This window comes from Camelus bactrianus, chromosome 7, assembly GCF_048773025.1.
Source record: "Camelus bactrianus isolate YW-2024 breed Bactrian camel chromosome 7, ASM4877302v1, whole genome shotgun sequence".
Lineage (NCBI taxonomy): Eukaryota > Metazoa > Chordata > Mammalia > Artiodactyla > Camelidae > Camelus > Camelus bactrianus.
This window is the reverse complement of record NC_133545.1, coordinates 10,574,922-10,600,991: the sequence shown is the minus strand read 5'-3', so window position 1 is coordinate 10,600,991 and position 26,070 is coordinate 10,574,922. Positions and strand designations below refer to the sequence as shown.

The window sequence follows — 26,070 nt, the reverse complement described above, 5'->3', positions numbered from 1 at the left end:
CAGGTCGCTTCTCCCGAGGGAGACATGCATGTGGCTTCCTGGCTCTTGCCAGCGGCCTTTCACCTCAGATACAGCATCAGAGAGATCCTGAGCTGGCCTTCCAGCTGCCCAAAGCCACGGCCCCACTGTTTCCTCATTCACAGTCCGAGAGCCATCTCCAAGAGCTGAGATACCAGACCCCTGCCCCTCTCTCTCCCCGCAGCTCCTGGCTTCATTCAGGACATCTGATTGGGGGAGGAGGCAGCAACAATAAGAGTAGTAACAATAAAATCCTGAAAACAATTGGAAAACAATCCTGAAAACAATTAGTCTCTTACTAGTTTGTTTCATCACCTCGCCTTTGGCCCACCAACATTTAGACCCACCAGTTCCCCAATCATCGGTTCTCTCCTTGTCTCGGCTCTATGGAACTCTGCGCAGCATTTTCTCCTCCTATTTTTTCTGACTTCTAGGCAGAGGACATAGCAGGAAAGAGTTCCTAAGAGACAGGAAGAAACCAAGGGCCAGCTTTTATTTGGGAAACGGAAGGGGAGAGGAGATATTGCCCTGAATCCATGGATGGGGCAGGGAGATGTTGATACATCTGTGCTGAGATCTCTTTGGTAGCTGGCCAGGTTACCAGAGTTGGCAGCGGCTGGAGGGGTTCATGAGGGTACCATGGGGACAATGGAAGTGTCTGGCGAAGGCTGGGCTGTTGCTTAGGGGCCCATGCACTCGAAGGGTAGGAGGGCTGTGAGTGTCCCGAGGATCCTGAGTGCTGGGGTCCCTACACATCACCTGGGGAGAAAAAGAGGTCCACACAGGGTAAGGGGCATAGCAGGCATCAGGGTCAGTAGGAGGTGGCAGACCTGGTGACCAGGTGGGACCAGGGACAGCAGGCAACGAGCAGGGAGAGGAATGCTCCACGGCCACAGGGAGAAAGGAAGATGTTTGCTACCTGTGGGTCGTTTAATCTGGCAGCAGGTGTCTGAGGCAGGGCTGGGCTATGTAGTCATACCATTTATAAGTGACTGAGAGGTAGGGTCTGTTGTAAGAACTCTGTGGGCGGGAGGGGGTCTTTAAGTGTACTGAAGAATTGGGGGCAGTGTCTGTGGAGGGAGCATATGATATTTAGGCGGGGGTCATGTCGGGGTGGGACCACATCTGGGGATGAGGTCTCCAATGAGGAACGTGGTCTCTGGACAGTCTGTTAAGACTCTTGGAAGGGATCTCTATTTCTAGGAGAAGAAATGAGAGAAGAAAAATGTTGAGCTCATCCCAAGGAGGGATTTGGGAGTAGAGTTTTCTTTTTTTGGAAGGGGGTGCTGAGCTTGGGAGAAGAATTTATAGTACCACGAACAGATGGTCCCAAGAGGACATGTGTGAAAGGATGACAGTGGGGACATGTGCAGCAGAGGGTTGGGGACACTGGGGGAAGATGTCTCCTTTCAGGGAGGAGAGATTCTTTGAGTGTTAACAAAAGGGTATTTGTCTGACATGGAGTGAGTCTTGGCAGGAGGTGGCAGCTGCCTACCTGGGCATAGCTTCGGAAGAAGAGTTGCCTGGGGCTGAGGTCCAGGTGGGGCAGGGTGGTCTCCCCACGGTACCACAGTAGCCTCTTGTTGTATGCCTGCATATGGGAATGCGATGGAGGGTTGCCCTTAGTCTTCAGACCTGTGGCCACTGGGAAGTCGGCCGCCCTACCCACAATATCCAAAACCAGTTCATGGCCCATCCTCCCAAGTTCCACACTGACACACTGGTCTGAGCCAGGAGAAAATGCACTTGCTGTAAGAGCGCTGGGAAAGAAAAGAAGGCTCCATGGAATAGGAGGGGGTCCTCAAGTTGCCGTCTGTTCAGTGGGGATGGGAAGGGCAGAAAGCTCTGCTATGTTTGCAGGAGGGATGATGGAAGGAAAAACTGGAGGCAGGCTCTTCTGCTGGCTGAAACAGCTCCTGGCCTTGGAACGTGAGTTACCTGCAGCGCAATGGCCAGCCCGCCTGTGTCGGCAGCATTCTCCAGGAATGTGCGGGAGCCGTTGAAGGAGATTCCTTTGGGTAATGGAAAGGAAGCATAATGGCGCTCCAGGCACAGTAGCGCCCCCTGTAGGGAACGGGTGTCACAGGCCGGGCAGCCCCCAGGGAATACTGTTGAAAATGGGGCAAGGGAATCAAACGGTGAGGCATGACGCAAGAGGTGAAGACATGGGGGTACTGCAAACTGGGAAGGCTCCCAGGAGTATTGCAAAGGCTTCAGGACTGTCCCACCTGGAGCCCTCGCACAACCTCCCTTTCTCCTCCTCTAGGCCTCCTTTGGGGTCTTCTGGGCTCCCCGCGGCCTCACCTCCCAGTGGCCCACTGTACTCACAGAGCTGGTACAGGATGTGCAGCATCTCATGGGCCATAATGCTGCCAGCAGCACCAAAGTTCACGGCTCTGGGGAGACAAGGGCTTGTATCACCCCCAGAATCCTTCCAAGTTTTTGGTTTCAATTCTCCAACCACATTCATCATTCATCGTAACACTGGCCCATCGCTCTTGGGAAACTTCCTGCCCACCCTCATGGAATGGCCTGTACCTGGGGTAGCCAGGGTGGAAGAATGGGGGTTGGAGGAGTCCAGCTGGGAAGACCACCGCATGGTCAGATACTGAATAGTAAGCATTAACCCCCCAGGGGGGCACCTGCCACCTGTGGGAAGAGCACACACGAACATCAGCTCCATCATTTATTGCTCCCCCACCCCAAATGTATGCAGTCCTTCCCAAATACTGTCACTGTTCCTGTTTCCCTGAGCCCCTGGTTTTATTTCCTGCTAATTTTGGACAGCTATTTCTGGGATGCGGTGTCTGTGTCTCCCTTGCTCTCCTACCTGTGGTGGGGGAAAGGCTGCAAGAAACTCCGGATAATTCTGGCTCGGCGAGATCGGACGCAGCTCAGGAAGGACTGCAGGAAGCTGGGTTGAAGTTGTATCTGGGAGGAGGCAGGCAGCAATTCGAATACACCAATGTAGATGCACACTGATATACCCTGATGGGGACGTTTGAACCCAGGCAGATAAGCCCTGACACACAGACATCCCCGGAACAGTGGAAAACCAGCACTGTGACACCGTCACATGTTGGTGCAACGGGCTTCCCACATCCCGGCACGCAAACACACTCAAGCAAATCACATGTGTGCGCACACACTCTTCGTGACCTGAAAAGATTCTATCCCTCTGCTGGCAAGACCCACAGTGTGGCTATTGACCATCAAGTCCAGGCAGCACCAGGGCAAGGAAGGGGTCGCTTAGGATCAACCAAGGAAAGTGACTGTCTGCCACTCGGATGGGTCGGAGCGGTGAGGCAGTTGAGGACTAAAGAGGAGCTGGACCCACATCACGGTATTTCTGTCTGGCCAGGTCTGGCTTCAGGGCCCATTCCGGGGCCCCCATCTTCACCTGCACTTGTGCAACCTGGGAAGAGACAGGAAGGTGGAAGGAACCCAGCCACCCGGAGTCTATCAGGAGAAACTTCTCCTGCTCACTGCCCTCGTCCCCTCCTTTGGTCCTGTCCCCGGATGTGTGTGCAGCATGTCGGTGTTCATACTTGGGCCCTGGTGCCTTCAGCACGCTCCTCCAGTCACAGTGATCTCTTGACCTAACATGCAGTTTCCACCCGCTACGCATTCCCACACTGTCTCCTTCTGGTCTCACCTTGTTCAGGGCCTCCTTCCGGGTCTCTTCATCCACCCAGGGAAGTCTTTGGAGGCGAGTGATAAGGGCCTCCTTGATTACAGTGAATAATTCCATGGCCTGTGGGCAGAAACAGAGAAACAAATGGGTCAGGATCAGCCTCAGTCCTGGGTTCTAGGCAGGGGACTTGGCCCTGAGGAGCTGCCAGAAGGGGGACAATCTCAAAAAGAGGAAGAAGAAAATGGTATTTCCTAGGTGACCAAAACCCCAGGGTCAGAGAGCTATGGAGATAGGAAGGAGGTACGAAGCCCAGAAGGGGAAGGTGGGAACTGGTCACCCCTGAGAGTTGATGGGGGAGGCAGTTCCTTTCCTTGGGGCGATCTCAGCCTGCAGGGGAGACACTGTCCTTTCTCTTGGCCAGACTGTTGACTCAGAAAGTGGAAGGAGGAAGAGGACCATCACTCCCTTCTCTGCTCTCGAGGGCCCTAGTCCTCACACCCTCTTTCTTAAGGCCTGCATTTCCTCTCTCCATCTTTCTGGGTTTTCTTCTGCTTCCCAACAAGCCGAAGCCTTCCCAGCTCCACACCCTGACTGCAGTTACTGCTTTCTCAGCCATCTACCATCTTGCACATTTCCTTTCTTGATGGAGAAAAATGGATGGCAAGAGCAGAAGCCTGAGTTTAAACCCTGACTCTGCTGTGTGACCGTGGGCAAGTTGCTTAACCCCTCTGTGCATCAGTTCTCTCTGCTTTGAAAGTAGAATGATACTAGGAATTAAAGCAGTTCCTGCAAAGTGCTTACAAGGGTACCAGGCACACGGCAGGCACCGAAAAGCATTCAGTAGCTATTTATTTGCACTTCTTAATATTATAGCATTCCATTCACGTCATTTCATGTGCTGTTAATAAATCATAGATAAACAAGGAGTAGCCTTAGAGGTCATGGGATTCAATTTTCCATTTTACGGTTGAGGAAACACGTGAGCAGGAAAGTGGAGTGACTTGTCCAGGTTAATGCGTGTCGTGTGGACTGTGTCCTGAAGCTAAAGCGAGCAGACCCTATGGATGCAGCACGTCCTCCTCTGGGCTGTCTCCCATGGTGAACTCTCTCTGTAGCTGCTGATTCCCTGACCACAGATACCATGGAGAAGTCAAAAGAATTAGGAGAGGCTAGGTGGGGTGGGAAGGGGCGGAGGGACGTGGGCTGGGGGAGAGCCCTCACGTACAGCACTTTGGGTGCTCCGGCCGAAGGTCTCCTGGGCAAACAAGGCTGCCAGCGTGGGCTCGAAGAAGGCTTCCGACTCCTCCACACACATCATCCAGCGAGGGTAGGTGGGCTACAGAGACAAAGCTGGAATGAGTGGATCCCGTCCAGGGTTCCTCATCCACTTTCCCAGGCCAATCTTACCTAGACCTTCACCCCCAGAGGACACCCTCTTTTCTGAACTTTCTGGATTTGTCTCGCTTTACTCTCTAACCCCTTTTGGTGACACACATGGGGTTATTGCTAGTCAGCAAAAAGGAGCTCACTTCTCCTCCAGGGCTAGCCTCAAGAGCCTGGGTTGGGCAAACTATCCTTGTTCATTGTCTATTGAATTTGATGCCTGGGAGGCATCCTTCTGGACGACTGATGGCTCCTGGGAAGGAGAGGACCAGAACCAACCCTCTTAACTTCAGCAGGTCTGCTTGCCACTCTGTCCCCACCCACCACATGCCCCACCTATCACGTGGGGGCTCTGGGATCCCAGCAGTGATTCCCATCCTCCCACGCTCCTTTCCTTAAAATGGAAATTGAAGGTGAAATTGGAGGTGACTTCCACCTCCCCTCGCCCACCTGACTCTCCAAATGGTTAGTGGATCATATGGTAAGATCTTACAAAGAAGAAAATTACCAGGGTGGAATTGGGGTTTTGATGCCATATTGTTTGATAGGAGAAGAGGACAAAAGAAAAGACTAAATATATGAATAAGAAATAAAGACTAAGAAACTTTCAGCCAAGTCAGGGAAAAGCATATAGGATGAAATGATGGATGTCTTCAACTTCAGAGGCAGAGAGATGGTGAGACAAAGACGCAAAGAGGGTGTTTCTAAACAGCAGGATGGAAAGAATAAGAAACACAAGAGAGATGCTGGGGAGGTTTCAGCGACAGGCTAGGATGGCTTGGAAGAGGTAACCAGGGGTCCGGCTGGAGATGATGCAGGGTGGCTGAGAAACACATCCTTGGCCGAGAAACCAAGGATGAGGAATGAGAGCTGGCCGAAGGGAAAACTGAGCTGGGACTTGAGGTGAAGACAGCTAATATGCTAATTCGGGCTGAGTGGGATGAGGTCACAAGACTTCACTCCTGTAACTTATTTACTCCCACAGATCTCCTCGCAGGCAAAGTCATTAAGCTGCTACTCTGCATGCTGGTCCTAAGACTGAAGAGAGTTTATGGGGTTTCCTACAAAAGAGGAGCTCAAAAGGAGGCCAGCATTGTTGTAGCAGACACTCCCGGGCCTGTCTCTTAGGGTGGTTATCGCTTTGGAGGCCAAGCCAGGCCTGGTGGCTCACATTTGTGTGTTCTTGTCTGCCCCCTCACGGTGAGGCCTGTTGAAGACCTTCTCCTGGTGAGCGGAAGGAACTCAGACACGTTCTGTGGTGTATTAGTTGGAGCTCTGAAGCACAAGTGTGAAAAGCGCAGAATCTGCTGGCCACCTTCAGTGTCGATCCCCCACAGGCCCCGATGACAAGCCCGGGTCTGAGACTGCCTTTCACCAGACAGGCAGGTGCGGGTGGAGGGCCGCACCCAGGAGAACAGCAAACACATCAGCCTTGAGCCTGGTAATGTGGACCTGCCTGCCTTCTCCGCACCTCCTGGTTCTTGAGTTGTTCCTGGTCCCTTTCGCTGGCACCTGCCCATGTCTCCCACAGTCTTTCCCTGCTCCATGCTGGTGCCCACAGCCTGGTTGCTGGACAGTATGGACACCACCTCGGACTACCCGCTGCTCCCCCTGTGCCACTCTGGGATTCTTTTGGTCACAACGATGCTGGGTCATATGACTTCCAGAATCTATAAATAAACGTAAGCCTGAGGGCTGGAGGTTGGTGGGTTCTACATTCATCTGTTTCGGGCAATAAATATCTGAGCTGTCTCTCAAGGCAGAGGGTGATAGAGTATATTCCATATTGATTGAAAATAGAGAAAGAGAAAGAAAAAAAATCACCACTAAAATATCAAGGATGGAAGAAATACTTCAAACCCAAGATAATGAAGCTCAGTAGATTAATTTTAAGGGCCAGAAAAAAAGTTGCAGATACAACCTTAGAACCGTGAGTAACGACAGACACGATAGACATCAGGAAAAAAATTCCAAGAGTCTGGAGAGAAAAACATTTTTGCGCAATTTTCAGTAGAGGGAAAGTAGATTTTCGAGATTACACGCCAGCCAGGAATCCTTAATGTGAATTTCTAAACAAAATTCTAGAATGAATCACTAAACCGACTATTTTTGAACACTTGGAAAATAATGTGTAATTAAAGTCCAGCATAGGATCATTGAGGACAAGTAATGTCAAAATCATTTTTAAATTTCATCATTTTTAAAGGGTCATTAAACCCGGATAAACCATAGATCAGGAGTCACAAACTGAAGTAGAGGCCATGAGGTAACGTAATTGAGAGAAGCAGTCTACATCGGACCCCCAGACACAGAGGGCAAACTGGGGAGAGGTACCCAGCCCGATGGGCTCCATCACTCAGCTCCAGACACGTGTTGCCCCTGGAGGCTCACCTTTACAACAACAACAACAAAAAGCTGGAAATCTGACTTTTGGTGTGCTATCGCCTAATTTTTGAAAGTTGGCTCTTAATTAAAAGTCTATAAAAAAAAAAAAAAACTTAAAAGCCAACAAAACACACCCCTAGGCCAGATTCATCCCTGAGGACGTCCGCAATACTCCCTCTGAACAGAGAAATCAGCGTTTACTAAGTGTGGATTATTAACTTAAACCCTCATACTAGTTACATCAGCGATAAAAGTGAGCCTGTTCTGCCTTCCTCACAGAGCTACCTGGACGAGCAGGTGAGATGGCACAGGGAAGGGACCCTGCGAATTCTAAAGCTCTACCTCATGCTGTTGACATTATTCCGATTTCAAGAAGGCATCTGGTAAAACCATAAATTGCGGCTTTCTGAATGAGATGGAGAAACCTACATCAGAAGACAGTGTGATTTGAGTGGCTTCTCGGCTGACTCACCCATAAGGGAATGTCAATGATCCACGCCTCCAAGTTCGAACGAGCTTCCCCGGCCACCCCACTGAACACTGTAACCCGTCCCCACCTAGCATGCCTCTCCCGCTCCGTCCTGTTACGTTTCTCCACAGCACCTGTCACTGCCCAACATATTTTACTTAGTTTATTGTCTCTCTGCCTCCATTAGAATATGTGTCTGAGGGCAGGGACTTCTGTCTATCCTGTTCATGAAGCACCCCAAGTGCCTAGAGAGGTGTGTGGCATGTATAGTAAGCACTCAATAAATATTTGTTGCATAAACAGATGGATGACTCTAGAGCTGGGTCTTCAATAACCTGACCTGATGCTCTTCCTGGAGCAGAGGCTTAACAGTAATCTAGATGCAGGTGCACTAAATAAAACTGCACATGACCCGAGGCGGAAATAACAGCTGATTGAAACAAAGACTAAAATTACCTGAATAAATTGGGATGCTGGGCTGAGTATGAATGGTTCACACTGAATAGACACAAATGTGAAGTTCTGCTTTTAATTCCCCAAACTCAGCTTCTCAAGTTGAATATGAGAAAGACCTGGGTCAACAGCCATTCTCATTGACTGCTTCTTCAAAATTAAACAAAATGTGGTCAGATAATGAGACCCAGCAGTCTCTCTAAATAAGGATGCTATAAATTAGAATTCATCCAGAAGAATACGGTCAGAAATCTGTAATTAATGATCATTAGATAGAAACACACATTTTGGTCAAATCAAGGCCAAAACCTTGGTGGTATCTTTGACTTCACTCTTCTCATATCACACATCCATCCAGAAATACTGCTGCTTATCTTTAAAATGTGTTCTTTTAAAACATAAAACAGATCAACACTTCCATAGGCCCCTGTTTCATGCAGAGAAAAACCCAAGTCCTTATGTGGCCTACCAGACCCTGTACAAGCCCCTCCTCCCCTCTCTGATCTCCTCCCTACTGTTGCCTTATTCGCTTCCTCTGTTTCAGCTGCACTGGTTTGATTCTCAAACCCCAGGCCAGGCTCCAGCACAGCAGCAGGACAGCCTTCCCTGCAAGCCCAGTCACCTCTTCTCAGCCAAGAGCCACCAGGGGGATCCCTCTGACTGCCCCAAGTTATAGCCAGTCTGCCCCACGAAACGATAACCCTTCCTTTACCAGAAAACCCCTTCCTCTCCCTAGACATTCCTCCCATCCTGCCTTCTGCACAGACATCCCACTGACCATTTACACCCACCCTGACTCTCCCTCCTGGGAATTCCAAGAGTATCTGTTGTCTAAACCGGAGTTTTCTCAGAACACAGCTACGCCCATTCATTTACTTAGCATACAACTGCTTTTGTGTCACAAGGGCAGAGTTGAGTAGTTGCAACACAGATCACAAAGCCTAAAATATTTACTATCTTGACCTTTATAGAAAGAATTTGCCAATGCACTTTTGGTACAGCCCACTGTTTCTCAATCCTGCACGGTATGTGGTTTAAAATATGGCCTCATGGGTCAGACAGACCTGTTCTGGAGTCTGTTCCTTCACTTATGAGCTGTGTGGTCTTGGGGAAGTTACTTGTCCTTTCTGAGGACCTCAGAGCGTTTCTGGGAGGAGTAAATACATTGAGCAATGCCTGACATAGAGTAACTTCTGCGTGTATTCCAGCTGTTAATATTATGTGTTGTATTCAGTGCTGTTCCAGACAGCTGCAAGGGCTTCCCCAGGTCGCAGAACTATTTGTTGATAGAGCTTGATTCAGCTTTTAAGCTCAAGGACAATTATATATCCTAATGGATCTATAAGGAGATCTATTATATTATATATATATAGAGAGAGAGAGAGAGAGAGAGAGAAAGAGAGAGAGGGAAGTGGCTTTAGCAATTTGTAAGCCTTGTAAGTTTTCTGTGTGAGTTTCAATGTTTCAATGTCTTAACACCCTTCAGGAAGTACCACCAAGCCACGCTTCTGGGATTTACAGGAAGGTATTCATTGCCAGAGGTTCTGTAACAACCCCAACTAAGAGCATCTGGGGTCTGTCCTGCTTCATGTGCATCAAGAGAAAGGTTAGGCAGAAGCTTCTTGGGGACCAGCCCACCTGAGTGAAAATCCTAAGGATTTTTTTTTTTTTTTACGGTGATTAAGCACACAGACCCTCGAGCCAGACTGCCAGAGTTCAACTCCTAGCTCTAACAACTTCCTAGCTGTATTAACTTCAGCAAGATCCCTAACTTGCGTACCTTGTTTAACCATCAATAAAACAAGGACAGAATGGTGTGTCTACCTCATGGAATTGTGGGGATTAAATCAGCTCATACTTCTAAGGGGCTTAGAAAAATGTCTAGCATATTATAAACTCTCAATAGGCAATAACTACATTCCAGTCCTCATGTATACAATTCCCCTTTGTTAATACCACAAATATTTCAGTTTGCTAAAGCAAAGAGTTTCTTCAAGGCAGAGAAATGGTCCACAAATTACAAAGAAAAGAAATCCAGTGATTGTCAAGACCACCCTGAAGTGCTGACTGAGGTGGGAGTGCGTCTAATGTTCTACATGCCTCCTTTTGCATTTGGATGTGTCAACCTAGGATTTCAAAATTCTCAGTAATAGAGCATGAACAGAGTAGACTTCGGTTAGAAGCACATTTGGTTCAGAGCCCCCTCCTCTGACACACTGGGATCTGCACCACACCATCCAGGTGTGGCCCCTGGATCCCACGGGATGGCAGACATGAGCTCTTTGTGAAGCACATTTGAGCATCAAACACTGGAATCACCTAGACAGAGGGAAGGCCACTGCCATGCTGCACCCATTTCTCACCCAACGAACCCTAGGCTTCCGGTCCAGGTCCTCAATCACAGTGCTCAGCATAACCAGGCAAACAGTCATGACAAAGGAAAAGCAGTTCTTGATAATTTTAGAGCTTTCTATCTAAACTTTAACACTCAGCAAAAGGCTCTAGAAGTAGCCAGATGTGTGTCTAAAGGTCTGGCACCTGGAGCCTCAGCTCTCAGTGTGAGCGGCGTGTGCCCACCGATCTGCTCCCCTGGGGGTTCCAGACATTGAGGGGCATCTGTCCTCACGCCCATCCCTGAGAGAGATATGCCAGCATCTTTCCCTGCAAATGGCAGGTACTCCTTTCGCCCCCGATCTGGGAGAACTCCTCCCTCCTCTCTCACCAGGGGTGGTCCATCTGTCAGCTCCCGCAGTTTCTGGTTCAGCACTCTGTGTGCCTCTTGGAATTTACTGTCCAGGGCTGGAGAAAGGGTCCCCACCAGCCCCAAGATCATGTGGCTCTGCAGAAAGCCCCTGCGGAGAGAAAAGAGACCCACACATACACCCCGGGGCTCTGGGGAAGCCACGAGAAGTGCTTCCCCGTGTGAGAGTCCCCTTGGTACTCCCAGGGGAAGCCCTTCTCCTTTGTATTCATAGAGAATAACTTAATGTGAACACGTCAAGAAGAGCTTTTCTTGATGTGGGTTGGGATGGGGGTGGAGAACGAGAGAAGAACCAGATGAAGAGGCCGACTTCTCAAGCCACAGGGAGAGAAGTTCTAGGCTAGATGAAGGCTGGACTTAGACTGAACAAATTCTACAACCAAGAAACCTCAGCTCATCCTAAGATGTACCTTCTAAGCACAACAAAGCTGGCACCCAGGGCCTTTCTCTGCCCTATTGGCAACTCTCGTAGGGGTGTTGATTTGTATTCTTGCATAAACCTCCTCGCACCTGCGTTTGCTTCCCTCTGAAAGAATTTCCAGATGTTGCTGCCACTGAGTTACTATGAGGAAGGGCGTTGAGCCGGAGGCCCTGGAAGGAAGCCGCTGCCTTCAAGTGGTGGCCACACAGTATCAGGGACAGCAGAGAGCCCAACAGAGAGCGTCACCCTCCTGTCCCCCCCCCCCCCCGCTTCCTCGACTTCTTAATCTCTCCTACAAGGGCCCCAGAACCCTTTCACTACAGCTGAGAAACGCCCCCACCCCCCAGCTTTTCCCAGCCTTCACCTCCTCCGTCCACTCATTTCACATGCTTCCTCCTCTGGCCCGCACTCCTCAGCTGCAGACAGGACAGAAATGCGCTGGCTGTCCCCAGCGACTGGCCTTCCATCATCTCCTACAGCTCAGAGTCCCTTCACAGGTTACATACTGCTTGCAGCAAACCCCATGTCTTGTCAGATACCTGTGTGCCTCATTTCATGTGCGTTTTCCCTACCCCATGCCCTCCAAGCCTCTCTTTCTGCTTCCTCTGTGCCCTCTTGGGCTGACTGTCCCACCCCTTCTCCACCCCCGTATGACCCTGGATCCCTCCCATCTTCCTGGGAGGCCCTTACTAGCTTGCATTCTCTGAAGTCTCCTTTGTCCCTGAGGCCTCTGGCTCCACACACTCTTTCCATCACCCTCCCACGTGGGGGCAAACCTGTCCTTCGACAGCTCCTTTTCAACCAGTTGTGACATGTTTTTCAAATACTCCAGGTCATGGACTGCGATGGGATGGGAGGGGCTCAGGGACATCGGTGTGAATGTCGCTTGCAAGCAGGACAGCCAATCGACGACAGGGGCCATTTCCTTAAAGGAGGGATACAGAGGCTAAGGGGGGACGGGCAAGGAGAAGAGGAGGCAGGAGAGGGGGCTTCCGCTCCCTCAGGGTAGGAGGGGGAGTGGGGAGAGGCATGGTTGGGGGAAAGGGTGGAGCCAGGAAAGTTAGGGATGGAAAGGAATTAAAGAAACAAGGAGAAAGAAGACAAGGAGGTCAAGAGAATCTGGAATAAAGACCCTCATGCCCATCTTCCTCTGGTCCCCGGTTCAAGGCACCTGCAGTTGGTCAATAGTGACCATCTGGAAGAGCTTCCCCTGCGCCCACCGCTGCTCCAGGGGGCTCAGAAACTGGAAGAGCCGTGAGGTAATGGAGATGGACGAGAAGGCGTGGTCTTGCACTTTGCTTGGGTCTCCCCCCAGCAAGGTTCCCAGGCGATTCAGGTAAGTCAGGTACTCTCGCAGGATCTGGGGAAGGGCCACCTCAGTCACAGCCCCCGTCCCCCATCGGCCCCTGGGCACAGACCTTTAGGGCCTTGGTCTCCGGCACCATCTTACCTGGGTATAGGTCTTCACTTCCAGTTTTCGCTTGAGGGGAATATCAAACTCTGGCTGGTCTATCTGGACACAAGAGAGACTGAGAGAAGTGGGGAATGTGGAAGAAGGAGAAGACAGGTGTGGGGGGTGGAAACGTACCAGGAAGATGGCCCTAGGAGACAAACGGAAGAGGGCAAACAGGAGGAGTGAGAGTGCAAGGAAAGGGAAGGGCTGGGGGTGAGAGGCTTGGGGGAAAAGAGTCCAGACATGGAAATGTGAAAAGAGGGTGGGTATTTCAACCAGTCTGGAGGTGCTCAGCAGCACAGAGAGAAGCATAATAATCCATGTCCTGAAGGGAGCCATTCCCTGTGCCAGGGTCAGGTCTAGGGTAAAGGAAGTGAGAGAGCCATCTCAGATGCAAAATATAAGAGGTACGGAAGGGGAGGGAGGGTATAGCTCAGTGGTAGAGTATGTGCTTAGCATTCACGAGGTCCTGGGTTCAATCCCCAGTACCTCCATTTAAAAAAATAAATAAACCTAATTATCTCTCCCCCAACAAAATTTTGAAAAAAAATAAAAGACATTAAAATAAATGAAAATAAATTTTTAAAAAGAGGTACTAAAAACTCAGTAATCAAAATCAATAATATCTTAATGTATATTTTTAAATCAAAATTAATGCTAAAAATCCATGCAGAATAAAATAGCAAAAATTTGCTCATCATGTATTTTTCCCAAAAATCCACATTTTTTTTTATCACTTTTTTAAAATCATAGATGTTTTCCAAAAAGTCTACAGTAGAGTTTTGATCCACTTGGGGAAAAGAAATTTTTTCCAAGAAAATCCACAATGAACAAAACTTTGATATTTTGCTCATCATGGATTATTGTATTGACTTTGGTACTTTTAAAAATATTCATTGAAATACTATTTATCTTGATTAGTGAGTTTGGGGCACCGTCTTAAATTTTGCACCCCAGGCAAGTGGCCCACCCACCTCGCTTGCTTCAGTCCACTCCTGTCACTGATGCATCCTTGTTTCTATTCTGAAGATCTTTGCTCCACATTTTTTGTTTTTCTTCTCCAACTTCAATATTGTACTCCCGCCTGGAGCTATATACTTTTCCCCTATCTCGAAAAGAACTTTCACTTGACTCTCACATTTGATGTCCAAACATTAAAGAACTAAAAGTCATCTATGCCCTTGTTTCCACTTCCTTCCCTTCCTCCTGAACTCCGTACAATCTGTGTCCATTTCCATGACTGTTTTGATGCTATCTCTAGGCTTCCAATCATGCCTTCTCATTCCTTATTCTCTGAGCTCAGAAGTCTCCGGCAACCCCCCTCCTGAAGCTGGCCTCTCCCCTGTCCTTTGTAGCTCACCTGTGCTGGGCTGACTCCCACCGCCTGAGTCTTCTCTGCCCCCACCTCACTGAGATACCCACCCTGTAGTCCGCTGTTTCTACCTTTATTTCCCCTCAGAGTCCATGCAGTCTTAAGGTCATGGTAACCACTCTCCTCCCATTCACACCAAATCAAAACTGTGGGGTCATTTTCCAACTTCTCGAATTCTTTTATTGATATTCAATCAGTTACCAGGTCCTCTAGAATCACCATGTGATTGGACCATGGCCATTAGGATGAAGTCGCCTAAACCCTCATGCCTGGCCAAGCTTTCCATCTCCACCACGATCGTCTTAGTTCAGAACCTCAAGGTTGCTCATCTGGATTCCTCAGCACCTCCAAGTTGCCTTCAAAAACTGCTGACTCTACTTAGGCTCTCTGTCCAACCATCATATTTGAAAGGCCTTGGTAGCATTTTTTTTTCTATTATGTCAAAAGTCACCTTGGTCAGGCCCAACCTCATGTCTACAGCCTTATTTTTACCTCCCACTGCTATCCCCAAACCCTCTGTTCAAGAGACCAGCTTTCTCACTGACCTCTTACAGGGGTCACACCATTCTAGGCTCTTCCCTTAGCTTAGGGCTTCCTGACAGCCCTTTTAAGTCCCTTTAGCATCACTGTCACCTGTATGACTCAACCATGTTTCAGAGCTCAGCCCATTTCTCCCCTCTCTGAGCTTTTCTTTAAACTCTTCAGATCTTAACTAATTTCCAAAGACCACACCAGTTACACTCCTGATCACACCCTTTAGAACTGAATTTGAGACTACCTCATACGGATTGTGAGTTCTTGTATGTTCATCATTATATAATTTTGTGGCATTTTTGAGAGTAGGGGCCAAGTACAGAGCATCACACTGTCTACCACGATCCCAGTGCCTCCAAGGTTTTAATTTATTTACCTGCTCAACAAACACCTGGTGTGGGCCTCTAATGCCTGGCCCTGTGCTAGGTCTTGAAAACCAGGGATGGATAAGGTGTGGGCCTGTTCTTAAGAGGCTCACAGTTTTCAACACAGTGCTAAATGCTGCGAGCAGGGGAAATGGGAGCAGAGTGGGGTTCACTGACAGACTCTCAGCCAGGGTGTCAGTGAAGACTTCCTGGAAGAGACAGTCATCGAAGTCAAAACATGAGAAATATGTCTGAGTTTTCAAGGCTGAGTGTGAGGACTGAGGAGGCGCGTTGCGGGCAGAGGGAGCCACGTATGCAAAGACTGAGAACTATCCTTGAAGCTGTAAGAGAGTGAGCGTGGCTTGGGCTGTAAGGAGCAGAGAAGGCTGGAGGAGTGTGGAAGGGTCAGACTTGCAAGGCTTTGCTAAAGATTAAGAGTCAGTGCCCGATAACCTCGTGAGCCACCGAAGGCATTTAAACAGAGAGAGCAGCACGATTATCTCTTGGATTAGAAAGGTTCCTCTGGGGAAAATGAAGAGTAAATAAGAGGAGGGCACGCCTCTCGGTAGAGGAACTGGGTAGAGCCCCTGGGGGTGACTCAGATAAGCAGCAAGGAAGAGCAGAACCACTTCTGTCTCCCCAGGACTGGCCCAGCTGTCCCCTTCCCTAATCTCACCTACAGTCCCTGGCTCCCACACCAATAATTTCCCTCACGTTGAGTCTCTTCCCTGCATTGCACATGTGTCCTGTCTCCTCGACCTGCAACCTTCCTCTAAGAGATGACAGGCTAGTGTTGGAGGCAGGCCCAGGGCTCACTGCGTTTTCACCAGTGCACCCCTCACCTGGATGACCGGCACGTGTGGAGGGGTGGGAAGAGGTCGCAAGTAGGCTCTGAAGAATGGGAAGTGACCATACTGACTCATCAGAAGGCTCAGAGTTTGGTTAAAGTCCAAGGGAGTCCAGTTACCAGAGAGCGGCCAGCCTCCGAGCTGGGAAGAAGAGAGACAGGGCTCAGCCTAGGGGTATGGTCTCTGAAACCCATCCCTCATTGCTCAGATAGCTACTTCCTGACCTCTCCTCCGAGTCCCTTGACCCCTCTATGGCTCCACATTTGTCCCTCTTTCCCTACCCTCACCAAGCTCCTAATTCTTCCATAGGGGATGGCCATTTCCATCTTCCCCCCAAATCCCTAGGAAAGAGACCCATCCTCTAGGGGAAAAAAAATGGCAGCCCTGAGCATAGACTGGTCCTACATGTTATGTATTCAGAACAGCCGACGCCCCAGGTCTCACCTCCTCAATAACTTGTCTGAGGGGCCCAGCCCCTGCAGCCTCAATGGCACCTGTGTCCATGCACGAGTTGTAGAACTGGAAGGCTTTCTCCTCCCCAGGGGCCAGGGGCCAGGCACCTGGGGCTTCTAGAAAGGAAGCACAGGAGAATTAAAGGAGTGGGGCAGCACAGAGACACGCAGGGGAGGTGAGCTTTGGAAAGATTATAGGAAAGGGGGGAAGACTCCCAAGAAAATGGAGGGAAAGGGAGGGACTGAGGGATGAGGAAAATGGAGAAAATGGATCAACTTGACAGAAGCACAAGAGCAGGGAAAGGGGCATGGAGGAGCCAATGAGGAAGAGAAGGGACAGGTGAGAAAGGACATCAGGAGGAACAGGGAAGGGAAAAAAAGAGATGGAATAAGCGGAACAGGGTGGGGGGGAGGGCAGAAGTAAGAGGCAGGAGGGAGATGAATGAAGGAATTAGAAAAATTGGGGCAATAAGAGAATTTTGAGAGGTTGGAGAAAGGAAAGCGCACAAGGAAAGGTTTAGCAAAGAGAAGAAACAGGTGGGCTCCCCTGGTCCAGACTCCGCCCCTTCTTTGATCCCAGAAAACAAATACACGACAATGACCCAAACACGTATCCAGGTGAACCCACCACCCCCTAATATCCGATGCCTCTCCCTCGGTCCCCCTGACAACCTTCCACTCCACTGTGGGCAACAGAATTTGTCTGGAGCACATTTTTTCTCTTTGTGCCTTAACTGAAAGCATGGCCCTCTACCAGGGGAACGCTTACCTCCACTCTTCCCATTAAAAAATGGAGGGCAGAGGGACACAGTTATTTCTTTCAAACGCCAATTGATACTGTCAAGAGGTTCTCCAGGTTTCCTTAGACTAGAAATGCATTCCTTTTGTTACATTCTTCTTCCCAAATCCTTGTCTCCATCCACCAACTTCCCGGGACTGACTTCCTACTTCCTCTTGGCCTCAGTTCCTCCTCCCAGCTTTCCTCTCCATTCTTTTTCTTCTCCACAGCCACCATCTACAGGACTTTTCTTACCTCCAGGGTTTTGCTCGTGGCCCCCTCTTCTTCCAGCATCTCTTTTGTGCCTATCTATATTCATTCCCTTACACATGACCAGAAAAAGCCCCCTCCATCACTTCTCACCCACTCTTCCACTTCTTTCCTCCCACCATCATCTTCAATCACCCATCTCCATCACCCCAGCTTCTCCCAGGTCAACTTGCACATCATGGTCCAAGGTTCCAGTGGAGAACAGGAGATGATGGTGAGAGAGAGGAGCTGGGAAGTGATGGGAGAGGAGAGGATTACACCGACAAGGGGGTGTTAGAAGACAGGAAGGGTTTCAAGGCTCAAGAATGAGCGATGGAGGGAAGGATTAAAGTGCAACAGGTGTTGAGCAGATGCCGATGGGGGAAGACACCGGGCATAAGGTAGAAATTGAAACTTTAAGGGAGATAACAAAGAAGATGGATCTTGGTAAAAGGGAGAACTTGGAGAGAATGGAGTAATCATGGATAAATAGGAAAGCAAAGAGGATGGGGATTGCGTAAAGAACAGATGAAGGGAGGGACCAGAAGAGATGGAAGAGAGGAGGTACCTGAAGTGAAAGACGTGGCGATGGAGAAGCAAACCAGGCAGCTCCCTGAGAGCCAGCTGAGCACTAAGCAAACCAGCCGCCCCACAGCCACGCAGGCCTGGGACAGCTGTGACGGTTCCAGGCTCAGCATCACCCATGGCACAGAGGACCTTCCTTACCCAGGATCCTCCGAAGCCGCCTTTTGTTCTCCTCTTTGAGAGCCTGCAAAGAATTACTGGTCCTGTTGGCCTTTCCACAGGCAAAGCTAAAGAAGTCAGTGCAGGGGTCCACACTGGTGTTTCCAGAGGCCAGGTAATGATCCAGGAGATCCCAGCACACGGGCGTCTTACAGGGGGCTGTGGGCAAAAGCTCAGAGCTGGGAAAGAGAACGTGATGAGGGCTCTCCCAAGGGGCTAGGCAAAGGGATGCCTGGTGAGGGAAAAGAAGGGAGACCCTGGTGAGGACAAAATGATCTGACTAGTGGCCAGGTGTGGGATTCAGGGAGGAAGAGGCGGGGGGCCCGGGGGGCCCGGGGGGCCCGGGAGGTCAGGATGAGTGACATATAAATCCATGGACACAGATCCTCAGGGTGACAGATGGGCAGATGGGGTCCATGACTGAGGGAGGGCTGACCGGGTGGCAGGGCTCTAGGATTTTGCTTACGAGGGCCACAGCCCCGGAAGACGTAGGCCCAAAGCAGCAGAGAAATACCGAGGACCAGACTGAAAGACAGGACTGTCATCAGCGCCCGCCTGGCCATCGCCCACCGTCTTCTCTGTACAGGGGACAGCCCCTCTTCTGGAGACCTCTGAGTGGAGAGACAGGACATGAAAAGCACAAGATGGAGATGTTTGGGAGAGGGGGGTGGGGAAAAGGGAAGGGGAGAGTAGAAAGAATGAATAGTTAGTTAGTGGTAGGGCCCCTTCGCACAGAGATATTGCCTTCATTCTCCCAAACCCAGCCCTCTTTGGACCCCGAGAGCTGGGGAAGGTTCATAAATCTGCCCCATACAGTCAAAGACATCACTTACCTCCCGTCTCTGGCGAGTACCCACTCCACTGGCTCGCTCAGGCCCCATGGTTCTCCCCTACTCTTGTCTCCACCCTGCTGAGCTGAATGAGGAGGAAAGACAGAGAAGCTGGCTCAGGAAGAGGGTACCTTAAAGAGAGTTATATCAGGCCATTTTGACACCTCCTACCACCCTCCTCACCCACACGTATTTTCATCCCAAGGCAGTGCTCCCATTTGGGATTCGGAACAAAGCTCTCCCCTAGAGGTGTCACTGTTTCCCTCCCTCTCCCATCACCTCCCTCTCCCTTCCCGTTCCCACTCTCCAAGCCTCCCTCCTCTCTGGTCGAGGGGCAGGGGACTCACCCACAACAGCCAGCCCCACCTCCTACCCTGGGCACCTGACTCCGAAAGTGGATGGCTTTCTCCAGGGGACTTGCCGTCCGTCTGTCCTCCTCTCTGGCTCCCAGAATCTTTCCTGTTTCTGCTGTAGGTGCTGAGCCTGAGGACAGGAATTCAGGAAATAACCTCCCTCCTTCCCCCACCCCAGTTCCTTTTTCCTTGAGAAAGGACACTTCTGCCACTTGACCCCCCCATCCCTCCCAACACACACACTATTGGCCTCTGGGCGGAGCCTGTTTATCAGCCGGGAAACATTCACGCCTCCCCTCCTCCCTTATCTCAGCTTCCAGGGGAGGTGAAGGGAGGGAGTCTTGTCTCCCCACGCAGTTTGCCCTGGGTGGCTCCTCTGGTCCTGCTCTGTGCCTTTGCTCAGAGTTTCTTTATTTCTGGACCGTCCTTCCTTCTCTCCTTTCCTCTATGATTGAAACCTCTTGAGTCCGTCGATTCTCAGGATGTCTCTCCGCTCTGCGCCTGATCCTCCTTGATGCTTGATGGCTTCCCTGGGGGTGTCACAGCCCTGCTGCTGGCAGGCAGAGCAGTCCATGAAAAAGACCAACAGACAAGGAGACGAATCTGCTAACTATTAGCCCTGTGACAATAAACAAGCCACTGGAACTCTCGGGCAGGTCAGTTTTGTCATTTGGAAAATGAAGATAATATTTGCCTTTGAATACCTTGCAGGGACTCATACCTTCCACAAAGGAATGAAAGTGTGGACAAAGAATGTCACCTGCTGTATCAGTAAGCAAAGGATGTTGCGGCCATAAAACCACGCGCCACTGCAGCCGCCTGCCTCCATCGGAGCACCTGTGAGGCTTCGGGACGGGGAACAGGATACTGGCCCTAGATAGTAAAGTGCACATCAAAGGAATCATTTCAGTAAGTCCAGGCTCTTGCATCTTTCCACACATAGAAAAGCATTAAATTCACTGACTTGCGATGTCTGGTTTCTCTTTAATTAGTAGTAATCTTTTGATGTTCTCCTACTTTTTTTTTTTGTTTGTTTTGCAAAAATTCCCATATATCCTGGCTTCTCCCTTACCTCTTTCGAACAGCCCCTCAGAGCTATCTGAGAGGCTGTATCCTGGGCTGAAGTCCTCAGTAAGTCCACCAAATGAAACGTAATTCTCAATTTTTAGGTTGTGCTTTTTTTTTTCCCCCAGTCAACAGAGGCATGACTGACCTGCTCTTTCGTTCTGCCTTCTATTACCCAGGTGGCTGGTATCTTCATCTCCCTCTTGATCGCAAACTCGCTGGTAGCAGGAATAATGTCCCTTGTTCCTTCACCCTCACCTAAGATGTCTCATAAATATTTGTAGCAATGAATTGCATCCTAACCCAGAAGCTCTCTTTCCCACATCGTACTGAGTCCTCACCTGGGGTCTCCACGAGCACAATTCTGCGAGAAAATATTTCACCTCTGTCCCTCGCTTCCCCACCCCAGGCAAAATGGGATTAACTGGGCTAGTCACACTGATGAGACTTGGACAGTATTCCCTGGTCAGCCCTGTGCTATGGTGCTCTTCTTGGGATGGGGGTAAGGACGGCTCCATAACCCAAGAAAGGGAATAAAGCTCCCGCACTGATGGACGCCGTATTGTAGAGGATCGTGAAAGTCGTGAAGAAAAGTCAGGACTTCACACATAGAAAAGGAGGGACTGAGGACTTCAGAGGAAGAGTTCGATGTGATGAAAATAACATCGACAAAAGGCTGCTGTGGTACTGGGATCTGGACTGTTTAGATAAGACAAGAAACACGATGGCTGGTTCAGTGGTACAGGAGAGATGGAGTGAGGGCTGGTCCAGGGTGAGGGCAGAGGGGAGGGGACACACCGAAAGAAAAAAATCATGGAGGAAAATAAAGTCATGAGAACTGATTGATTGGGGGTGGGAGACAGTGTGTAACAGTCACAGATGAGCTTCCTAGTTTATTTCTGGATGACTAGGAGGGCAGCAATGCCAGCTGGCTAAGAACTGAGAGCGAAACGATGACTCATGATTTGAGAGCTCTTTGGTCTGTTTGGGTGCAAATAGATCACATCTTCTCTAATAACTTAACTTCCCCAAAAGCCCACGACTCTGCTCATGAGCTTTTGGCTTCCCTCACACCCACTCCCCTCCCCGTTCTTTTTCCACCCACCAAGTCTTCTAGGCTGATGTTTCCCTAGGAAATTGATAATAGGGACAATTCAGATTACGTAAGAATAGGTTGAGGTACAAGTGTGACATGAGCCCTGTAAATAGCCACCTGGCCTGGGTTTGGGCTCTCTCCCTCTTAGAGAAGCTAAACCAACCCTGGAGATACAGCTGCCAGGCCACCCCTCCCTACCCTGCTGCCGCCTGAAGGCAGAGTAACCTCTGTTCTGGTTGTTGTCTCTGGAGCATAACATCACTTATCTCCCACGTCCTAGTCTGCAGCGTCATCACCACCACGGCCTGCCCAGTGACACCGTGCACCTCTGGGGCAGCAGTCACCACGCGGTGCTAAGGCAGCTCCAGCTCGCAACCAAGCCCAGGCTCACTGAGCAGACACACTCATCCCCGCAGACACTGCCTCCTAGTTGCTTTAATGGTTCTGTCCAGTCCATTCTAATCCCAGGATCTTTTGTTTGATATCATAATAATGTCAAAATAATAATAGTATTTATAACAAAATTAAATTTTTTCTGAGTACTTCCAATGGAGCAGGGTCTACAATAAATGCTTTGTTTTTACACAATTTTCTACTCAGTCCTCACAAATTCTATGACAGACGTAAGATCTACTTCCCCCATTTTACAGAAGAGAAAACTGAGATACATGGAAGTCCAATAAATTTACCCAGAGTTAGAAAGGAAGTAACTGTCAAAGCTGGAAATGGAACCCAAGCCTTAATAATTGAAACTTTCAGTCATTACGATTCAGTTTTTGGAAGTCTCTTCCTAGTCGGAATCGTCTTTTGTCTAAACTCTGTAACTATCCTTCACTGCTTGACCTTGCTATGTGACTGCCTTGGGGGCTGTTATTCACCAAACACTCAAACACCCAATTTCCCCTTTGAAAGACTGTGACCTCTGTTGTCCACCCACCATCAGCCACCATCTCTAGCGGTTAAAATATCACAATCGAGAATGAGACGTTCATCTGCATATCGTGGTCCTCTCAGGTGTGTGCGCCAGTGGCATTTCCCTTCTAAGATCACTTGATTCAGTGATAACAACTAAGAAGCTACCTCCTAAGGAGCAATAAACCCATTTCTGAATGAACCAGAGTAAGAGAGCCCAGGCAATGCCGGGGAGTTTGACAAGAAGAGAGAGAAACAGATCCCGGAGGCGGTTTAGGGGCATTCTGATTACTCTTTCCAAAGCAGCCACATTGAGAGTTGGGGATCGCATCTGGGAAAGAAGAATGTATGGCTTTTGAAACAATTTAAGTGACAAGTAGATGGAATGCTTTGACTATTCTAATTTCCACATATACTTCTTCTTTTATAGCTAGAAGACTAGAATATGTAATCCCTTCTTACTTAAATTCATAAATCAACCAAAACTGTATTTAACAGTAATAGTTGGGTTGGTATTGACTGTGGTAAAGGTAATGCTTCAAAGACTGAAGTTCGAAATGTGTACGTCGATCCATCTCAAAAAGAAGATTCTTGTTCTTTACTTTTCTTGATATTTTTTCCAATCCACCACTTTCTCCTTCCCAATCCAACAGGTGTCCAGGGCAATACTCTGGACACAGGACACTAACTGACACAGGTATCAATTCAGGGTATGTGTCCTCAAGAAGAACTGACATCAGATCTTGCTAAGTCCACTGTCTTAGTCAACAAGTGCCACAAAAATGCCTTGTAACGAATTGCTCAAAACTCAGTGGTTGGGAAAACAAGCAGTGACTCTCACGTTCCAAGATCTGTGTGTCGCCCGCTGTTCTGCTGATGTAAGCTGTGTTCGTTTGTGCTTTGGGCTGCATTTGGATGGGCCTGGATCTAGGACACAGGTTCATGCAGGTCTGCTGCATGTGAGTTTCTTCCAGGACCCAGGCTAAATGGGATATCCATATCACACCTTTTTTTTTTTTTTTACCAATGCCCCTGATTCTCAAGTTAGAGCACCTGCTACCCATATCATTTATTAGCTACTAGACTGACTGCATTGTCACCCAACAGGGCAAGTTTACTCTGAATTGAAATTGAGACTCACAGTCATATCTCCAACCTGGGAAGCTATTCCCTTTACTCCTTTTCTTCCTTTGTTTCTCCCTTAAAATTCAGTTAATTCCCTTACCTCTATTTAAACATGCATGCACACACACACACAGAACATAGTCTAGAAAATATTGTTTCCTGGGTTATACTTTCCTGTCTGCTTCATTTGCAAATGTTTACCTTTTCCTGGAACTGTTAAGACAGATTGTATTGGTCTTCTCTCTCTTTCTCCTTCCCAGCAGCAGAGCCCTCAGAGGGGTTCACATCTCAATGGGCCACGTCTTCCCTATGGCCTCACCTCCTCCATCCCTCTGCTTCAGCCTGGGTTCTGTCATTCTTCACCTGATACCCTCAGTAAATATATTCAGTGCCTTATGCAACAGAAATGATGTGGTCTAGTGTAAAGCAGGAATTTTAGCTCTAGAGAGCCTGGAGTGGATTTGAATCTGGGTTCTACCAGTTACAGACATGTGATCTTGGGAAAGTCTCTTAATCAATCCGTACCTTCAATTTCCTCTTCTGTAAAACAAAAGCCTCATACCGTCTATGACAGATGAGCAGAAGGACTAAGGAAAGTAATGCGTGTTTTGTACATTGCCTTGCAAAGTGTAGGCCAACAGCAAATGATAGCTATCATCACTCGCATCTGTTTATTTATGTTGTTTCAGAGTTTCCAAGAGCAATACAATAGTATCAGACCATCTGTGCAGTAAAGGATGAAAGATTGTGAACCTGGTTTTTCCACTTTTGGTTTGTCTCAGATCTCAGTGGAATATCAGACAAGGCTATGAATTTGCTGAGAGGCTGCAGACTTTGGAGAATGGGGGCTTCTTTACAAAGAATTTGGGGATACTGTGGTTTTTTCTTTCCCTCACTATGAATCGTGTTTACCACTCACTCTGAGCCAAAGCGGAGGGTCACGAGAATGATTCGAAGAACCTGACATATCGGGAAGTAGCACATGACTTATGTCTGAAAATTATAAAGACTGTGGCTGGGAACCTGCACTGAGATGGCACCGCAAAGAAAGCTGCCGCGGACACGTGATGCAACTCTACAGACATGCACATTAGGTGCACTTACTCTGTGCTCTGTGGACCCCTCGCAAAGGAGGGGGCGTGAGACGACTTGTGAGGTTCGTGCTGCAGGGCTTCCTGCCAGAAAAGAGGCCACCCAGGAGGAAGAGGCTGGGCACACACCCTTGGAAGAAAAACTTAAGGCAGAATTATGAAGGGCAAGCCAGGGGGAGCGTAATCCAGTTTGGAGGATGAAAGGTGGTTGTTCCTAGCGAGAAGAACTCTGAAGAGCCCACAGAAGAACCCAATAGCTTTTGGATATCAGCCTGACCTAGAAAGCTCCGGCACCAGATTAAATGTGAAACGTTTTCCATCCCTTACTGCTCCTCCCTTCCCAAGCGTCAGCCTGGGAGGGACCAACACTGCAGCTGCAAGTTAGAAAGGAGGTAGGTAGAGAGATGCTGACCATGAGCTGCATTTCCCACTGCAGCCATCAAGTCTGATTAAAATATGGTTCCAAGCTCTTAAAAGACATGTCACCATAGCAGATATTCAGGTGGCAAATAAGCATTTGAAAAGATACCGCACACCACGTCATTCTGGAAATGCAAATTAACACAACAATGAGATACCACTACACACCTATTAGAATGGCCAATATCCAGAACAGTGACGACACCAGATGCTGGTAAGGATGCAGGTAAACAGGAACTCTCACCCATTGCTTGTGGGGATGCAAAATGGTGCAGCCCCTTCGCAAGACAGTTTGTCGGTTTTTTACAAAACTAAACACACTCTTGCTACACCATCTAGCAATTGTGTTCCTTGGTATTTACCCAAAGGAGATGAAGACTTATGCCCACACAAAAACCAGCACATAGATGTTTATAATGGCTTTATTTGTAACTGCCAAAGCATGGAAGCAACCGAGACGTTCTTCAGTAGGAGAATGGATAAATGAACTGTGGTAAATCCTGTTAGTGGAATATAATTCAGTGCCAAAAAGAAATGAGCTACCAAACTGAATCATGAAAAGACACAGAGAAACCTTAAATGCATACTACTAAGTGAAAGACGCCAATCTGAAAAGGCTACATAGTGTACGATTCCAACTATATGTCACTGTGGAAGGGGCAAAACTATGGAGACAGTGAAAAGATCAGTAGCTGTCAGGGATCGCCAAGGAGGAGGATAGGATTAATGAGTGGAGCAAAGAGGGATTTGGGGGTGGTGACACTCCCCTGTACGATGTGACAATGATGAATATATGTCATTATACATTTGTCCCAACACATATAATGTACGATAAGTGAACCCTAATGTAAACGACAGA

General features: G+C 48.9%; 1 protein-coding gene across 11 annotated transcripts; it reads right to left on the bottom strand.

Annotated features, from left to right (window-relative positions):
* Positions 1–325: 325 nt before the first annotated feature.
* KEL (Kell metallo-endopeptidase (Kell blood group)) lies at positions 326–19,697 on the bottom strand. Of its 11 annotated transcripts, none has more exons than XM_074366886.1 (20): positions 19,523–19,697; positions 19,153–19,234; positions 18,786–18,930; positions 18,302–18,478; positions 16,541–16,665; positions 16,091–16,237; positions 12,975–13,037; positions 12,696–12,884; positions 12,301–12,449; positions 11,614–11,694; positions 11,065–11,194; positions 4,878–4,988; positions 3,674–3,772; positions 3,356–3,433; positions 2,849–2,949; positions 2,557–2,667; positions 2,347–2,414; positions 1,957–2,126; positions 1,514–1,609; positions 326–478 (listed from the first exon to the last, which is right to left on the bottom strand). In XM_074366886.1, the coding sequence occupies exons 2-20, from the start codon at positions 19,198–19,200 to the stop codon at positions 449–451; spliced, it is 2,118 nt and encodes a 705-aa protein (XP_074222987.1). In that variant the 5' UTR covers positions 19,201–19,234; positions 19,523–19,697; the 3' UTR covers positions 326–448. The 11 variants fall into 11 exon arrangements, 10 of the variants coding, with proteins under 10 accessions (XP_074222987.1, XP_074222985.1, XP_074222983.1 ...); XM_074366884.1 differs by lacking the exon at positions 326–478 and adding an exon at positions 493–777 and having other exon boundaries at positions 19,497–19,697; XM_074366882.1 differs by lacking the exon at positions 326–478 and adding an exon at positions 493–777.
* Between the last annotated feature and the right edge of the window lie 6,373 nt (positions 19,698–26,070).

Bases quoted from the DNA above. Each gene is read 5' to 3' on its own strand.
- KEL (XM_074366884.1), bottom strand. From the start codon at position 19,200: ATGGGGCCTGAGCGAGCCAGTGGAGTGGGTACTCGCCAGAGACGGGAG. The intron at 18,479-18,785 runs GTAAGCAAAATC...TTTTGCCCACAG, and splicing joins CTTCCGGGGCTGTGGCCCTC to CCCCCTGTAAGACGCCCGTG. The intron at 1,610-1,956 runs GTAACTCACGTT...TCCCATATGCAG, and splicing joins GGCTGGCCATTGCGCTGCAG to GCATACAACAAGAGGCTACT.